General features: G+C 38.3%; 2 protein-coding genes across 3 annotated transcripts in view; both read left to right on the top strand.

The window, feature by feature from the left end:
• Nucleotides 1–2,662, top strand: part of col21a1 (collagen, type XXI, alpha 1) — a 41,938-nt gene extending 39,276 nt beyond the window's left edge. For both annotated transcript variants that reach the window (XM_010888975.4, XM_020047614.3), the window contains exons 26-29: nt 5–59; nt 138–332; nt 569–646; nt 1,211–2,662. In XM_010888975.4, the coding sequence (XP_010887277.3) occupies nt 5–59; nt 138–332; nt 569–646; nt 1,211–1,401 (519 nt within the window). In that variant the 3' untranslated portion in view covers nt 1,402–2,662. The remainder of the gene's footprint in view (nt 1–4; nt 60–137; nt 333–568; nt 647–1,210) is intronic.
• A 2,342-nt stretch (nt 2,663–5,004) lies between these two features.
• bmp5 (bone morphogenetic protein 5) lies at nt 5,005–18,406 on the top strand. Its single transcript, XM_010888974.4, has 7 exons — nt 5,005–6,079; nt 9,052–9,244; nt 13,780–13,928; nt 14,185–14,382; nt 15,021–15,097; nt 15,338–15,448; nt 15,612–18,406. The coding sequence occupies exons 1-7, from the start codon at nt 5,584–5,586 to the stop codon at nt 15,759–15,761; spliced, it is 1,374 nt and encodes a 457-aa protein (XP_010887276.2). The 5' UTR covers nt 5,005–5,583; the 3' UTR covers nt 15,762–18,406.
• Nucleotides 18,407–18,776: the final 370 nt, after the last annotated feature.

The raw sequence follows: 18,776 nt of genomic DNA, 5'->3' as shown, positions 1-18,776 counted from the left end.
ACAGGGAAGGGAGATGTCCAAGCAAGTCATTCAGCAAATATGCAGAGAGGTACTTAGAAGTGAGTACTGATTATGTTTGAACTACGCTGTCTTCTTTAGCGTCCCTACATGTATCTGAGCCCCTTCTTTTATCCCAGTGGAGATGCCTTCACTACTTCTCAGCAACCAGGAGCCAAGTAACTGTGACCGATGCCAGACCAGGGAGGGGACTCCCGGGGCACCAGGCCCAGTCGGGCCCCAGGGATCAAGGGGTTTCACTGGGAACCCTGGTGTCAGTGGACAGCCGGGCCATCCAGGGCGACCGGGGCGTCCTGGGCCGCCTGGCTTGAAAGGTAATATAAGGACTGAACCCATCTGTGTGGTACGTACGGGTAACGACAAATGTAAAAAAAAAGAATAATACTCTCCCCATTTCAGGATGGCTTTGTCCTTCTTCATTTTGCGCGACAGTCTACCCAGCTCTTGTGGAAAATAATGAAATTAGATTTATTTATTTTTTCTGTTCAGAGTTTAGCCACATAATCTTTATACCACTTTATAACAGTGATTGCATTCTGCGTGTTTCCAGGAGATCAAGGAATACAGGGTGAAAAGGGAAGTCAAGGAAGAACAGAGTTTGGAGATCCAGGAGCGCCAGGGCCTCCAGGTAAACATGACAGTTTCACTGTACAGACCTTTGGTATAGACAGGGGGAGGCACAATGTAAGGGCAGCACAGACGAGGTTGGCTAACAATGGGGTTGGCTAACAATGGGGTTGGCTAACAATGGGGATGGCTAACAAAAGTATTTTGGGAAACATTCTAAGATTGGGCGGTTAGCTAGCTAGAGAATGTGTGACATATTAGCATAGACGTGATGCGCGTAAATTAAAAGAGCTCAAGGCATGGCAATTACATTAACAAGAAGGAACTAAATGAAACACTACCTATCATTGACCCCACTGCACTTTATTGTGGTTATTGCTAGCAATCTGGACATTCAGAATCCAAAACATTTCCTAGTATTTTAACAACAATCCCTGACTGCGTTCTGTATACGGTTCTGAAAAAAAAAATTGCTAATGTGTCTAGATAATGTGACTATTAGTTTGCAGAAGAAGAGCGCTTGTTGTTTCCAACATCGTGACCAAGATAAGCGAGAGGCTAAAGGCTGTGTTTAGTAAGTTAATCACCAGAGAAATAACCCATTTATAATTTGCTACTTTCCCAGGTCCAATGGGTCCCCAGGGTTATAGTAGACCAGGTCATCCAGGGAAGCCAGGACCGCCTGGCCGGAACGGGGAGGACGGCAAAAGAGGTAACCCTGGGGTCCCCGGGCAACCGGGCGTGTGTCATCTAAGCATGTGTTATGGTGTTATGATGAGGAGCAGGGATCCTTTCAGTAAAGGTCCTAACTATTGACCCAACATGGCAGCAGGCAGGCAAACGAACAGTCTGGAGTTGATGCATAACGCTCAAAGAAAAACAGCTAGTCTTTCCATTCTCAGGAAGATCACCTTTTAAAGTGTTTCCCCTCAGTCAAGATAACAGGAAGTACCTCTTAACATGTACGTACATGCCCTTTCTCAAGGCCTTTTTATACCTGGTTGTAATCTGTCCTTGAATGTGGACAAGATCTGTCCAGATCTTGTCCACATTCATTGTCTCTTTTGTCCACTTCATTTAATCACAAGTTGGTGCACAATTTCCACTTTAATATATCAAAGGTATGCAAAAGGGACTCATTTTGTGGAACCTTCCAGGTATAAACAGGGCTTCTAAGTAAAGGTATTGCATCTCTCACAATCTGCTTTTTGTTATGGGCTCCATTTTGCTTCAAAGAAGGACAGTAATTGCATGTGCATTTGGTTGATATTGGGTGGCAGTGGTCGGTTTCTGGGACAACACTTTTTCAGAAGCATCCAGTGTTAACTAATACCGCAAGGCTTTGTTGGCAATCAACTTGGACAATGCTGCTGGTACATTTTCTTGCTATAGACTGCCCCCTGGTGTTGGTTTTTGCATCATACTTTCTGATTGGTCACCCCAAACATTTTCTTTTTTCAGACCATGTGGTTAAATTGTTCACTGTTTCATAAAAAAAAAAAAGCTTTCTAATTATGAATGCAATGTTAAAAATCTGTGTAATGTTTATTATTTTTTATTTGATAAATATGGTTTTAGTTTTTTTTATTATTACCAAGTTTTATGTAAAAACTGTGAGCTGGCTATCTCTATAATTGATGCAGCTACGTTCATGAAACATTTAGATGAATAAAAATATGGCAAAATCTACATTTAAAAAAATATTAACCTTGCGAGCATTACTGCAATTAGAGATACTTCAGCAATGTTATTCTTAGAAAAGGATTATTTAACAATAACAACAATAGAAAATACCTAGTAGATTGATATTATTCATAACAATATTGTATTCCTGGGAAAGCCTACATACTTCATGTCAAAACAGTAAGGGCAAAAAGAAACCTGTTGACATCTTTACTTCAAGTTTGCTGTGGCTGTTGCAAATTATCTGTTGTTCTCCCATATACTGTATGACATTTATGTGCCAAAGTACCGTACTTTTCATGATCTTACCATTATTATTATTTCTAATTATTTTTTTGTTATTTATAAAATTGAACTAATTTACTGTGCCTGGTCAGACCTTGGTCTGGTTTTGTTTTCTTGCTATGTTTAATTTTATATTTTAAAAATGTTTTTGTAATGATGACTTTTGTATGGACTTTTTGTGTCATTAAATAAAACACTTTTTTAATGAATTGTGAAGTCATTGTTTTTCGAAGTGTGTCATATGTACTACTTTTTTTCTTCTCATCATGCACACATCTTTGTAGGTGCTTGAAAAAGTGTTCCAAACAACCCACAACACAATCAATTGCTTTAGTAATTAAAGAAGATAAAAATGTTTGGCAGAAAGTTATTACATCCCTGATGTTTTGAGATTTTTTTTTGTCACCATAACATCATAAACAATTATGATTTACACTAGGCTATAAAGATCCAAACATAGAGAATGAGACTGCATCCTTATTGATGTCCTATAACGGGGACTGGAAGCAGACACACAGCCCTATTGAGGCATTCTGTCATTTCAAGTAATACATTTTATTCTTCGACCACTTAGTGTGCATATTGTTTTGATCAGGTGTGAAAACAGCTATTGAATGTTTGCTAACCAATTGCATTCATTGGTTGATTCCTCCTGATTACTGAGTGAGGAAGTTCCGCCCAGTTGACTACGTACAAGTTCTAAACTCCCTCAAAAGCTCTGCCTTGCTAAAATGTCCTTTCAGCCACTAGAGACCTCTAACCTCTATGGATCCAAGCCTGTAGTTCACACAATTCACATTCAGTTAACAAACAAACTCTCAGTGATGAGGTAAATGATCTGCTTGTAAAGTCTTGCAGGTGTTGCATGGTGTCTTTGTGTTATTGTCTGTTGTACAAATCCTACACTAGATGGAGCAATGGGGTTATATCCCTGCAATAAAGATGTAAAATCATTTCCATTAACCCTTCCAGGTGCTGATATGCCTTGAGTATAATATTGACATGCAACATAGCCAACCAACAGCTGAGCCAATAGATGGAGACTATGCTTCTCCCAGTCCCTGCCTTGAGAAACATTGCTATAGCATGACGCTCCCGCCACCATGCTTTGCCGCAGGAATGGTATTAGCCTGGTGATGAGCGATACCTTGCTTTTGCCAAATGCCGCGTTTGGCATTCAGGTGATATAGTTTCATTTAGGTTTCATGAAACCTCTCGAGAATCTTTATCCTCATGCTCTCCGAAACTTTTTCTCAAGTGTGGTTTACATCTAGCCATCGTAACATTTCTGATTGACAGAGTGCTGCAGAGACTGTTGTTCTTCTGGCTGGTTCTCCCATTTCTGCAGAAATCTCTGGCCAATCGGTCACCTCCCTGACCAAGGCCCTTTTTGCCCTGTTACTTAGTTTCGATTTCACAATGATGGAGCCCTACTCCTACTGTAGGAACTTTCAATGCTATTGCATTTTCTCAGTGTCTATGGCTCCACATTAATCTCAAAGGCCTACAATATGTTTTTTGAACTTCATTGTCAAATGTGGCCCAAAAGTTCTATAGACATCCCAAAGATGAACAAAGGACATAGGATGCATTAAGTCTTCATCTAATGGCAAAGGGTCTGAGTACTTATGTAGATGAGATATTTCAGTTTTTAGTTTTAAATAAATTGGCACAAATTTTAGAAAATTTGTATTTTCTTTGTGATTTTGTGGTATTAAGTGTAGATTGAAGGCAAACATATTTCACCAGTTATAAACTAATACGTATGACACAACAAAACGTGGAGAAAGTGAAGGGGTCTTAATACGTTTCGAAGCAATGCTATTAGGCAACCATTGCCACAGGTAGGACAAGTCCTGATGACACATTAAGAAAACTGTCACATGAATTATACCTACTCAGGCAGAAAGAAAGTTTTAAAACCGATAAATGTTATATTACACCGTCTCTCCTCCCTTAAAGGATCTAATAGTACGGTCCTGTTTAATAATATGAATATGCATATTTGAATATTTGCATTGCAATACAATATAATTTGTTTAATTTATTCCTGGACAAAAAAGTAATCCCAATTTTGTTAAACTAAAAGGAACATTTTTGAAGAATCCAGGAATTAATAACGAACCCTTTGAAAATATAAGAAAATGCTAAATAACGCAACAATTTTTTTGTCGGTGGACAGATCTGTATACATTTCTCAGGTTGCTTTTTTTTATTTGACTTGACAACCTGAAGGTTTTACACATGTCCAATTTCGCATTTGTCTAAAATCTTCTAAAACACACGCATTGGGCCAACCGCGAAGAAGTAATTAAAAGGCCGTGTACTTTTTCTTTGACTGCTTAAAACAGGTTTCAGATTTCAAGTGTATCCCCTTAAACATCTTAGCTGCCACATTTATCTTCATGTCCGTAAAGCCTTCTTGCGTCCGCTAGCGGTGGATGCAAAACGTGGTCCTGGATGGGATGGACTCCTTGGATGGACAAGCTTCAACACATTTTCCAAAAACGTTTCGTGCTGTAGCAACAAGTGACAACGGGTTCTATTATATAGTCAACTGATTTCCTCGACATCACTCAAAGGGGCTTTTATGTTTCTATTCAATGAAGGCGTTGGGTTTTTTCGACTTTCATGGGCGTACCTGCAAATTGTCTATAAGTGAAGTTAAGGTGAGAGAGAAAGTCACAATTCCACATTTAATGCGCCTGTTTTGAAAGATGTGACAGTGAGAGACTGGATTTAAGCGGACTGAAGAAAAGTTATAGATTGCAATAAATCTTACGTATGACCTAGAACTGGAACTAAACGCCGAAATCAAGGGACAGCTCAGCAGCATATTGATGTGAGACTTCAAAGAACATAATTGCAGGCAGGCGTTCTCCTTAAAAGTGATGTGTTATATGACATTCATGTTTTATTGTACGCAAAACATTCCGAAATGGTGTTATTTGTATTGAAATGGATTTAAACGTGAACACAATTATCAATTTTATACCTGTGTAACGTCAACATCCAAAATATTTTTGTAAGATGAGAGCTTTCATTCCTTTGAACCGGACCACACTTGGACTTTTCTGGAGCTGCTTGGGTTTTCTATACTGCGTTCATTGTGGTATAAGCGACAATCATGTGCATTCTAGCTTTATTTACAGAAGACTGCGTAACCATGAACGGAGAGAGATTCAGAGAGAGATTCTCTCTATTTTGGGTTTACCACATCGTCCAAGGCCCTTTTCTCCAGGAAAACAAGCATCTTCCGCACCGTTGTTCATGCTTGACCTGTACAATGCCATGACCACCGAGGAGGAAGAAGGACTGGTATTACAAGAGGTTACAGGGAAAGGATTCAGCGGGAAGACTAATGCAAACTCACGTAAGGGGTTCCATGGCTCTCCGCAGGCATACTCTCGTGTGGCGCAACCCTACCGCGCTGCCCCTCTGACAAGCCAAAGTCCACCACTCACTACATCGCAAGACACAAACTTTCTCAACGATGCTGATATGGTTATGAGCTTTGTCAACTTAGGTAAGTGGCAAAATTATGTTGCCAAATAATACGGCCACTGATGAACCACTTTAAAGCCTATAATTTGCATGGCCTTGACACTAGACCTACTAAATCTAAATGTTTAGAATTGTGTGTGTGTGTGTGTATGTATATATATATATATAATGTATGTGTGTGTGTATATATATGTATATATATATATATATATATATATATATATATATATATATATATATATATATAATTGTTATTTTTATATAATTCTGGAATCTAAATCGTTGAGACCATGCCCTTTTCTATTAAGACACTTCTTCCGAATTCAAATATAAATACTGACATTCAATTAAAAGTCATCTGTAGGCCCTTTGTATTTTTCATGAATTTAATTAATTTTACTACAATTAAAAAACAGTTCATGTCGAACAAATGTTCCCACATCTATGTCAATACATATCATATGAGAATATTAGGTCATCTAGGAATATTAGGGATATTATCTAAAGTTAGATGCATGATTGTTAAAATGTATATGCTATACCCATAGTAACATGCCTTTTGTCACCTACAGCAGAAATGTGTCTCATTACTGTTTTTAAATTCTAACATTTCGCATGTTTTTCTCAGTTCGGAATGTTTCATGATGTTGTATCTTTATCTTGTTCTAAGTTCATTTCGATGTCAGATTTTATTTCTGCCTTTAAATTGTCTCATGTTCATGAAGGATCAGATGTATGTAAGGCAAAACCTTGGTATAATCAGAAACAACTCACATTTGGAAGACCGTATCAATTTTATTTAAATAAGGTTTAAATAAGTAAACAATATCTTTGTATGGACATGCCTGAAATTCTCATCTCTATGGAATTGTTGACATTTATAGCTTCAATATAATGCAAAGTCACTTTACCACTAAATGTGATGCATTACTTTCCCAAAACTACCTTATTGAACCATAACACATGGTTATTTCAAACTGGGAAATCAAAAGAATCAAACATACTGTATTGTAAAGGGCAGAACATGCCCTTGTAAACTACATCATATATGAAAAACTACTTTTGCACATGTATGTTTTCCAATATTATTAAAAGTTATTGTAGCCTCAGGAAAGGCATTCTGATAAGAATCATTAACACTATGTTTCTTCAGTAGCTCTGACCTTTGGCCTCGCAGTTCATACTAACTTATCAGATGACTGTCTGACCTTGGTTAAATTGGCCTTAATTACTTCCTGTTGTTAAAGAAAGAAAGAAAGAAAGAAAGAGATTGAGTGAGCCCTGTTCTTTTTCAGCAATTACTCCTCATGGCAGTGGACTTGGAAAGTAAGATGTGAAAGCAGTAGCATTGTTAATTCGTCTTTGTGTCATTGTTCATTAAGCATTACGTCCCAATCAGGAGTGAAATGTATATCCCATTGAAGGGATATGACACCAGCGGCTAAAAGACAATAAAAGCAAACATCCGTTCTTAAAGAGCAAGTGAAATTTTTATATTTGAGTACATATGCTACTACAAACAAACCAGGACCACAGTTACAGAAGAAACATCTAACATAAAGTATTGAAAATAAGAGACGTACCGAGGTGCTGTGAAGCGAGAGCATGTACAAGGTATTTGTGTGGTGGTGGAGTCGCATGTAAAATCCCTCACCTTGTCCAGTCCCATCTGTTTTCACTTAGAGGTGCTGGCATGCACGCTGTCAGCCTTGAAAGTTCAGTGGTCATATTCTGGGGAAGGTCAGTGCTAAAGTGTTCAATGAAGCTATTTACACCACTGCACCAATATGGATTTAACCACATTTATGGTGCTGCTAAATCCTATTGTACAAATAGCAGAAGCATGCTAATGCAATTATTAGTGATTAGGAATTTCTTTACAGGAGAAATCATTGTTCAACTATAAGATGAGGAATCTATAAAATGACACACTTTTTCTACTTAATGTCCTTTCTTATCATTTTCTTTACAAAATTGTTTAATAACCTCTATGTTGAATTACTGAAACAGATATATGTAAAAAAAAAAAGCTCAAGTGGCTAACTTCCAGTTAGTCTGCATCTATATGATCGTTGAAGTACATTGTTGGCCAATGCTAATCATGAAGCAAGCCCTATCTGTAACAAGCAGACCTGACCCCTGACCTTGGTGCGTTAAGTAACCACAGACTTACACTGTAGATAAACTATCAGTGAAACAGACTCACTGTAGGATGTCACTGGCTGTACCAGAGTACTAACACACCTCAACTCAATGCTTTTATACTGCTATTCAGCAAACGTGTTGGATGCTTAGCTGTCAGTTTGTGCCATCTTGGCATGCCTTTGATTACAGACAGGGTTGAAAATAAGGTCTGCTCTTGTTTGTGAATTTTTATCACAACGTATAGTATGTATTATTTCTGTAAATCTTCACAGGAAAGTGACATTGTTTTGAAGTATAAAGTCAGTCATCATTGTTCTTGTAACAAACTAAATAAATTGGTCTTAGTCAAACAGGGCTAATGTTTGGTATAGATTGGAAACTTAGGTCAAAGCAGTCACTCAAATCATGAAAAAAGAAAAGGCTGTCTGGTCTCTTTTTCTCACATTGAGGGGCAGACGAAAGTGTCTTTAATTGAAATCAGCCTGTTTTTCTTAACTGACAGCCCATTCATCATGGGCAGAGAATGCAGTTCAGTACACAGTAGAGTGCCTGTCTGGGAACTGCTACCTGTACTCAGTTGACTGATTTAATGGACTGGAGAGTGCTTTTGTTGGGAGTCAAAATGTTTGGATTGGCTTTTGGAATGTACAAAGTTTTGATAAATGACCTTTTTTTCAGTTAGGTTACTGTTAGCATACCACATTCTGTCGCAGTGCAACACATCTGTATCTATTGTGGGTCAGGGAAGGTATTGGTGAGTAATGATCACTAATCTAAACAGGGTTAAAGTATTGCAATCATGCCAAGTCTCTATTTCGTCCTTATCGATGATACGCTTTTCTTTTTCAGTGGAGAAAGACAAAGATTTCTCCCATCAGCGTAGACACTTCAAGGAGTTCCGTTTTGATCTGACTCTGATTCCGGATGGGGAGGCGGTGACTGCTGCTGAGTTTCGGATATATAAAGACCGCAGTCATGCCCGCTATGAGAACATCACCCTGAAGGTCACTATTCACCAGGTCATCAAGGAGTATCACAACAAGTAAGCAGCAGCTGCTCCTCATTTCAACCCCCCAAGTATGTCATTACCTTGTCAAGTCCTGTGAAATGGGATATGCATGTAGCCATGTTAAAAGTTCTTCAGCCGAAATGTTTTATATGGAAAGAAATGGAATACCTACGGAATTATCTGACCTGTATATTCCTACAATTTTGTTAGGAATATACAGACAGAACATGTACAGTAAAGTATCTTTGGAACCCAGCACTAAAACCCTGTAGACCGCAAATGTATTTCAATCTAAATTACATTTACAGTATAAATGTAATTGGCCGTTGCATGTGATCATTTTAAGGTTTAAAGTGGTGTCTTCCTCTAACAATAACCCACACTCAGGGGAGATAAAGAACCTCTCATTCTGTTTATCTGTAAGGAACCAGTCATCTTGAATGTCCCTTGTTATTGTTTATAGGCATCCTAAATAAGTGAAGGTGCAGCCATATGAGTTTACAAACCAGTTTGCCTTGTTCCACCGGGGCCCTTTTGGCAATATGGCTTTGTTTAAACAGGCAGCACAATTCCAGTTTACTCTGAAAAAGATCTGATGTGACTCGTCAAACGTTTGTAGAAGTTGTTGAAAAATATGTCGGAATTGTGCTGCCTGTGTAAAGCAACCTATCAATCCAGCGATCTACCAACAGTAAGAGGAAACCTAACAGTTAGTGGAGGCATGCTGCAATTTTGGAATGTTGAAATGTCTTTAGATAACGTTGTGTGAAGTTGAGCATCTGCCCTTGGGGATGTGCTTGTGTCAGCTTACTCCAGCTTTCAAATGGCACTTTAAGCCTTCACGGTTCTGTGAAACACTTAATGAAGGCAATCAGGGAGAAAATAGAAGCACATCCTGTTTACACTAGCACATTACTAAAGTGGCACTCCTTGGAATTTTCCCCCTGATTGGTCCAATGATATTTAAAAGAAGATAGCGTGTCCCCTTTGAAATATCAAATCATGACCTGATATGCACAAGTGCTGTAATCAGAAATAAATCAGACGTTTGTCACAAATATGTTAAAATGAAACTATGGCCACACTGATAAAATCAGAGTGGTATGAATTCTTTTCTGTGGCCTGTGTAGCAGTGAATGCAGGAACGCCCCCCTGTTAAGCATCTGTGTAATAGTAAATGCAGGAACGCCCCCCCTGTTAAGCATCTGTGTAATAGTGAATGCAGGAATGCCCCCCTGTTAAGCATCTGTGTAATATTGAATGCAGGAACGCCCCCTGTTAAGCATCTGTGTAATATTGAATGCAAGAATGCCCCCCTGTTAAGCATTTGTGTAATATTGAATGCAGGAATGCCCCCCCGTTAAGCATCTGTGTAATATTGAATGCAGGAACGCCCCCTGTTAAGCATCTGCGTAATATTGAATGCAGGAACGCCCCCCTGATTAGCATCTGTATAATATTGAATGCAGGAACGCCCCCTGTTAAGCATCTGTGTAATATTGAATGCAGGAACGCCCCCCTGATAAGCATCTGTGTAATATTGAATGCAGGAACGCCCCCCTGATAAGCAGCTGTGTAATAGTGAATGCAGGAACGCCCCCCTGATAAGCATCTGTGTAATAGTGAATGCAGGAACGTCCCCCCCGTTAAGCATCTTTTGGGTTTTAATTACATCAAGTGAAGTCGCTAGCTAGCTTCAACTCAAGAGTTTTGAAATCAAACTAAATCCTACGTCCCGGGGTCAGTTATGGTTTGCTTGACAGGTCTCCTTAGTCCATAGACCTCCATTGAACAGTAATAAAATGAGGTAGTGTCATATCTCCCTTCCTTTCTCCCTAATTACTGATGCAACACATCCACGCAAATAATAGACCAATAGAATAACATTGCATAAAGAGGGGCTCCTGTCGATGCCTTTTCCTCCATCTGTGTGCACACTGCTCTTTTCTAATTTGAATAATTAACATATCTGTACGTGGGTTTGACAAAAAGAGTTGGGGTTTCACATATATATTTTGTTGATTTGGAACAACCATACTGTACATTTGGGACAATATGTTTTAAATCAGGCACTGATGATTATTGAACAGAGTTAAGTGACAATTTGCAAGTTTATCTTTAGAGTTTTTCATTCAGCTGACTGAGTAGATGCAGTATCTGAACCTTGTCTGTGTACAACCCCGTTTCCCAAAAAGTTGGGACGCTGCATAAAATGCCAATAAAAACAGAATGCAATGATGTGCAAATTATTTAATCTCTATATTTAATTGAAAATAGTACACATAAAACTTATAAAATGTTGAACCAGAGAAATTGTATTGCTTTTGGAAAAATACATGACCATTTCGAATTTGATGCCAGCAACATGTTTCAAAAAATTTGGGACATGGGCATGTTTAGCACTGTGTAGCATCACCTCTTCTTTTAAAAATAATCTGTACGCATTTGGGAACAGAGGAGACCAATTACGGTAGTTTTGAAAGTAAACATGTTTTCCCATTCTTGCTTGATAGAGGATTTTAGCTGCTCAACAGTTCGGGGTCTCCTGTGTCGTATTTTTTGTTTCATAAAGCTCCAAATTTTTTCAATGGGTGACAGGTTTGGACTGCAAGCACCAGGACTTTTACTACAAAGCCATGTGGTTATAATACGTGCAGAATATGGTTTGGATTTGTCTTGCTGAAATAAGAATGGCCTTCCTTGAAAAATACTTCTGTATGGCAGCATATGTTGCCCCAAAACTTGTATATATTGTTCAGCATTAATGGTGCCTTCACAGATGTGCAAGTCACCCATGCCATGTGCACTAATGCACCCCCATACCATCACGGATGTTGGCTTTTAACTATGCACTGATAACAAGCCTGGTGGTCCCTTTCCTTTTTAGGCCAGAGGATGCGGCGTCCATGATTCCATGATTTTAAAAAGTTGATTTGTCAGACCATAGGACTGACAAGAATGCATTGCCGCCTGAGGGCCCGAAGATCATGGCCATCCAATATTGGTTTTAAACCTTGTCCCTTGCGTACAGAAATATCTCTGGATTATCTGAATCTTTTAATGATATTATGTACCGTATATTATGAGATCCCCAAACTAATTTTACATTGAGAAATTTTATTATTAAATTGCTGCACTATTTACCTGCGCAGTCTTTAATTTTCCAGTCTTTATTTGCCTGTCCTGTTTTTTCTTTGGCATCAAATTCAAAGTGGGCATATATTTTTCAATGAACAAAAACCTTTTTCAGTTTCAACATTTTGATATGTTGTCTTTGTACTATTTTCAATTGAATATAGGGTTTAAATGTTTTTTTTCTTCCATTTCACACAGTGTTCCAACTTTTTGGTAACAGGGTTCTACCTTGCTCTGCTCCATTCTCGTCACACCAGGCCCTTACAAATATAGGTTTCTGACAAATCTTTTCCATTAGCAAGTTCACCACTTGTGACACCTCAAAAGTCCATCAGTTATCAGTCCTCTTAAGCCACAACCTTGCCTGTTAGTCGGCTTGTTGCATCCCAGTTCAGTTGAAACCATGTGGACCCATTGCAACCCCCACGCTCACCTGCTATTCTTGACAATGTTCCGGAAGTGGGATGCAATGACATAGCTGAACACCCTGGGGTCTGCTTAAAGCAGGGCCCCCATTCATTGGCCAAATATGTGTGTGTGTGTCTGTGATTGAAAGCAAGATATGACCCTCTTGGGCTTTTCTGGAGGTCCTAGTCAATGAACTCTCCCATCTGAAACCCCAGGCCCCAGTCATCGCATTTTCTTTTATGGCTCACCCAGGTCCGGAGCAATCACACATTTAGCTTGGAAATGTGATTTTTGGCTTGATAAACGTTATTCAGAGTTTCACAGTTCAGCACTCCTTTCTCTGCTCCTCCCCCAAGGGGTCCTTGTGAAGCTGCTGTTAACCTGCTCAGCAGAGCCGCAACATATGATTTAGAACTGGTGGTAGATCAAAGACTAATTACTGTATTGTTTATGTTCAGTACTTGGATATGATGGACTTCAGTATGCAACTCTTAATTATTATCCAGCCTGCTCGTTCTCTTTTACAATTCTGCTCACTGATTGTCTCTTTTCCAACATGAGTCATGAGGCACTCTTTTGAGAGAGCAGTATTTCAGAAGAATTCAGTATATTTTTGTCAAAATATGTTTTTGGATCAGGTTTTTGAGAGAAAGCTCAAATAATCTATTTCTATTAGATTATTCAACTTTGTTTATGTAATGATTTCCAGTGTGGCAGTTCAGGGCCTCCTGAAATGTTCTACTGTTTACAAGTCTAAATGACCCAAAGGAAGCATGTGTTCTCTCTTTGTGTGGCCTCGTGCAAGTTTTAACAACATTAATGTGGACAAACTGGAATGTCATGATTAGTTCCAGAGCTCAAAGAGGAGTGCAACATCAATCAATCATATCCTCCTTCCATGTTAAATCTTTTCTTATCTATTAAATCAAAGTTTACTCTTAGTAGCCATGTTTACACATTATCACAGGCTTTTGCATGCTTCTGTTACATTCTATTGATTTTCTATGGATTTTTTTCCTCCACAGGGATGCGGAGACATTCTTGTTGGATTCCAAAAAGATCAAGGCCTCTGATGGGGGCTGGCTGGTCTTTGACATCACTGCCACCAGTAACCACTGGGTACTGAACCCATTGCAGAACATGGGCCTGCAGCTTTCTGTGGAAACTATGGACGGTAAGGCAGGCATTGCATTCATCTGGCCTTTGTTGTTCCTGGGATTTTAATAGTGCGAATGAAACCTTAAACCTTGCGAGGTATGAAAAGTAGTTTTTGTCGCATTTTTCTTTTATTCAATAGAAATGTTACTCATTATCTAGATAAGAAACAACCAGCTTTGATCAAGTCAAGGTCTGAACTTAGCATCTTGAAGCATAGTGTTTGATTAGAACATTTTCTTTTTGCATTTGGCAATTATCTTATATTTTATAAGGACGGAATATCAACATGAAATCGGCGGGCATCATTGGAAGGAATGGGCCACAATCCAAACAGCCATTTCTAGTCTCATTCTTCAAGGCCAGTGAAGTATTGCTACGCTCTGTCAGGGCCGCAGGTGGAAAGAAGAAGAATTACAATCGCAACAAATCTGTTGGTCAACCGGAATCCTCAAGAGCACCCAAAAGTGGAGGTGAGCATATTAAACTACCATAATTTATGTTGTTTTGGGTTTGGAGTTGAGTATATTGGAAAATTAACTTCAAATAATAAAATACCTTTTCAGGTTGATGGCCACGTATGTTTTATTTTGTTGTTCAGTTAGCGTCTGAACTTACTTTTAATAGTAAGCCATACAAAGTACAAAATATACAAAGTAGTAGAATACACCCAGGTGGCATTTCGCAATGTGGCTTTGGTTTCACATCAGCACCTTTTCTAGGCATGTCAGCAGAGAAATTCTAGATTGCATTTAATCTAAACGTATGGCTGAATCAATAGTATTGTAAAGATAAGTATACACCCAATTATATAATACGAGTCAACTGTTCCTGATAAAAGACGTTGGGATTTTTTAAAAAGTAATACATAAGGTAAGAAAAAACTAGGGATATCCCCTGTTGTAACTGACCATCCATGACATCAATTGTATGGCTTTAACTCTTTTTTAAGCTAAAAATATGTTTACACTTCACTGAAGTACAAAAAGCTTTTATCTTAAGTTTTGAAGGGGTACGACAGAATGTTTGGGCACCTGTATATTTAGGATTCTAACTTTTTACTGCTAATATCGCAGATTTAAGGGATGAATTGGTTGCTTCTTATTTTCAGATCATAACACAAGTGAACAGAAACAAGCTTGCAAGAAGCATGAACTTTATGTCAGCTTTCGAGACTTGGGGTGGCAGGTAATTTTTTTTGCATAACATCTATTGTACAGTATAATAGGCATGGCAGAGGAAATATTACAAGGGGTCAGGTCTTCTTAAAATATTTGTATATGAAAAGCAACTCCTTTAGTTGTGTTTTTCAGTTGAATGCAGGACAAAGAACAGAGCAGAGAAAACGTAAAGTGTCCTTGCCATTCTGTAGTATTCAGTTACTGCAGGAGCAGTTTGAGGTTAATTGTGTCTTGATTCTCTTTAAAGGACTGGATTATTGCACCAGAAGGCTATGCTGCTTTTTATTGTGATGGGGAATGTTCCTTCCCACTGAATGCACATATGAATGCAACAAATCACGCCATTGTGCAAACCCTGGTAAAGGCAAAACCATTAAGTTATATTCCATGACCGTTTAATAAATTGCTTTAGCAGTATTATGATTATCATATGGATATATAGATATAGGTTACATGAATTGCAAAAACTGCTTCGATGTTATCCCCTGTGTAAAGTCAGTCCTTTCTTTTCGCTTCTACAGGTCCATCTGATGTTCCCTGACAATGTGCCAAAGCCATGTTGTGCACCGACCAAGTTGAACGCTATATCTGTCCTGTACTTTGACGACAGCTCAAATGTCATCCTCAAGAAATACAGAAACATGGTCGTCAGGTCATGTGGTTGCCATTAACGGACCAAGAAATCAAAGGGTTATGTTTTAGATAGGTGGTATTGCTGGAAAAGTACTCATCAATATACTGATAAATCTGGGGAGTTATATGATGTAAAGTATTATGTATATATTAGTTTTATAGACTTATTTATTTTCCCACTCCATATTTTACAATTTATAAGATTTATAACATGAAATCTGTCCGTGGGGGGGGGTTGCCAACAGGGATCTTCTTGCCTCGACATTCTCTAGCGACTGTTGCAATGAGTTGGGCACTTGCAAGCTGACCTTAGTAGGCAGACGGGGAAGTGCTCCCTTCAGCACACTGGCTTTCACCTTTATTCCTGGTTCAATGTGGCACTTCTTGAAGGGCCATGCTTCATAGGGTGCAGGTCACCATCTTCGACTCTGCAGGACCTGCTGCCATGAGACAGGGTTGTAACTGCACATTGGATACAATTAAATTGAAGATAAAATAGTATCACAATTTAAATGTACATCTTAGTAAAAGAAAACCCACAGATCCCATATGGATCCATTGGATCTTGTAAAAAAATTTCCCCGGCATATCTTTTTTTATTCAAGCATATCTATAGCACTGTTTTTCAATTTGTTACATTAGATATTTAAATCATTTATTCAAACCTTTCTAACCACTCAAAAAAGGTTTACGTAATGCTGCTACAGTTAAATGAGGTCATTTCATTTTTTGTTAACATACAGTACCAGGTAATTGTTTGTAAAGCTTTCAGAAAGCCTTCAGAATGTATTCAGATCCTATCACTTTTTAATTGTGCTGTAGACTTAATTTGCATAATGACAAAACAAAAATAATGTTTTTAGAAACAAGTGCCGATCTATTGAAAATAACAGATGGAAATATCACCTCTACATAAGTAGTTAAAGCCTTTGCCATTTACAATTTAGTCATTTAGTGTACACTTACCCAGAGCAGCTTACAAGGAAAACTGGTTCCACCATTGAGGTACAAAAAAAAGAAGAGTTTTGACTGCGTCTATTGGGAACTGCCCCGAAGGCCTAGGACAGCCAAGAGCAACGAGGTGGCTGAATGAAGAGCCCGAGTGAGGATGTAGGGTTTGAGTATTGCCTGAAGGTAGGGAGGAGAAGCTCCTCTTCTTGCTCCATTACCAATAACCATTGCCTTGAAATGGATTCAAGCGTAACTAGAAGCCAGCGTAGAGTGTGAAGAAGCGGGGTGACATGGGAGATTGGGAAGGTTGAACACCGGTCAAACACTGGAAGGTCAACCATCTCTGTCAATCAGTAATGTTATGTTCGCTAGACCTAAGCCACTCCTGAGTAAAAGGCATATGACATGCCATCGGAAAGACATTGAGAGCATGATCTGGTTTGATGAAACCAAAATGTGACTATCAATCCAGAATGTCAAGTGCTTTGTCTGGCGAAAACAAAGCAATGCTCATCATCTTGTTGATACCATCTCTACTGTGACGCATGGTGGAGGGAGCATCATGCTGTGGGGATGCTTTTAGTGTTAGGGACTGGGAGACTGACCATGCAGTCTGACAGGATCTACAATAAGGAATGTGAGAAACTTCTCAAATCCAGGTGTGCACAGCTGGGAGAGACAGCCAAGAAAACTCAAAGCTGTGATTGCTTCGAAAGGCACTTTGACACAGTACTGAACAAAGGGTCTGAATACTTGTATAAATTAGATATTTCATTTTTTGTTTTCAATAAATTGAGAAACTTTTCTAATAACTTGTTTTCTGTTTGTCGTTATGGGGTATTGTGTGTAGATTGACGGCAATTTCTTTTTACATTTAAACTGAAAGTCTATAACGCAACAAGCTGTGTAGAAAGTGATGGAGTCTGAATACTATCTGAGGGTGCTGTTATTATTGTAATAGTGTCAACTGTTGCAAACACTTGTGTTTTTGTACGAACATTGCAGCCTACACCAGTCTTTGCAACTTGCAGCACTCTTTGATTTTTCTCTCAGATGTCCTAATAGCAGAATCTGTATTAATGTCATTGAGTAACAGCCTGGCACAACATAAACCATGCTAAAGGAATGACGTAAATGAGTAAATTAAGTATTTCAAATAGGACCCCTTGAATAACACTTTGAGTTTTTCCTCTGGGCTTGACGTTAATCATGTTTACATTGTGCGCAGGTTTCAAACAGTCTATCATTAAAATGGGTTAGGAAAAAACTTGTGGTTATTTATATGGTATCCTTAGACTTCTGGCTGTAAAATATATGTGTATATCATGTTTTATATAAAATAAGTTATGCTGAAAGGTACTTCCTCTACGTCAAAGTATTTCATACATTCTGTTGAATATATTTTTCCAGAGCATTCACTGAAAAAACACAAGGACTGGCCTGCTATATTCTCAGACCCATGAAATGTCATAGTTCAATAACAGTCTATTGTAGGAATATATGAAAACAAAGCAGAAATTGTGGAGGAGATTCCTTAAAATGTACTTTAGGGCCAGTATATATTTTCACATATTACATACTCAATACATAATGAATGAAACGCATACATTGTTTGCCCAGTTGTGGTTATATCACTGTTCTTTTTGTATTATTATGGATATTATTACTGTCATGTTGTTATCCTTCATAGTAATTTGAGTAATATATGTTAGGTTAAGTATACAATACTGTATTATTAGAGTGCTGTTTATATATTATTAAATGATCTTCTGGAAAAATACTGCTTTCAAACTCTTTCAATGTTTAATTAACTAAATCAAAACACTTTAAATCAATTAAACCAACTACTTACATCCTCCAAAACATTTCCTATCTTTTGAAATACCCTAAAACAGTTATACCTTTTAGGAACTTCATTGAAAAACATTTATGTCTATTTATTATGAACTGCAACGGCTTCACCAGATTTTTTCTCATCCAGCTGCAGATGTCAGGTCTTTGAAATCCAGGTTGTCTTCATGTATTAGTGTTTGGAATTCTATGGATGTTTTATGCACTGTTGCTGGACTACCGTCTGAGATTTATAAATGTTTGACAAGTAT

The sequence above is a fragment of the Esox lucius genome, chromosome 6 (genome assembly GCF_011004845.1).
Source record: "Esox lucius isolate fEsoLuc1 chromosome 6, fEsoLuc1.pri, whole genome shotgun sequence".
NCBI classification, from domain to species: Eukaryota; Metazoa; Chordata; class Actinopteri; order Esociformes; family Esocidae; genus Esox; species Esox lucius.
This window is presented reverse-complemented; position numbering and strand designations above follow the sequence as displayed.

What these genes read in the sequence shown, in the direction of transcription:
- bmp5 (XM_010888974.4), top strand. Translation starts at nt 5,584, where the DNA reads ATGAGAGCTTTCATTCCTTTGAACCGGACCACACTTGGACTTTTCTGG. An exon ending in AAGAGCACCCAAAAGTGGAG is followed by an intron (nt 14,383 to 15,020) that starts GTGAGCATATTA and finishes TCTTATTTTCAG; the next exon opens with ATCATAACACAAGTGAACAG. An exon ending in TTCGAGACTTGGGGTGGCAG is followed by an intron (nt 15,098 to 15,337) that starts GTAATTTTTTTT and finishes TTCTCTTTAAAG; the next exon opens with GACTGGATTATTGCACCAGA.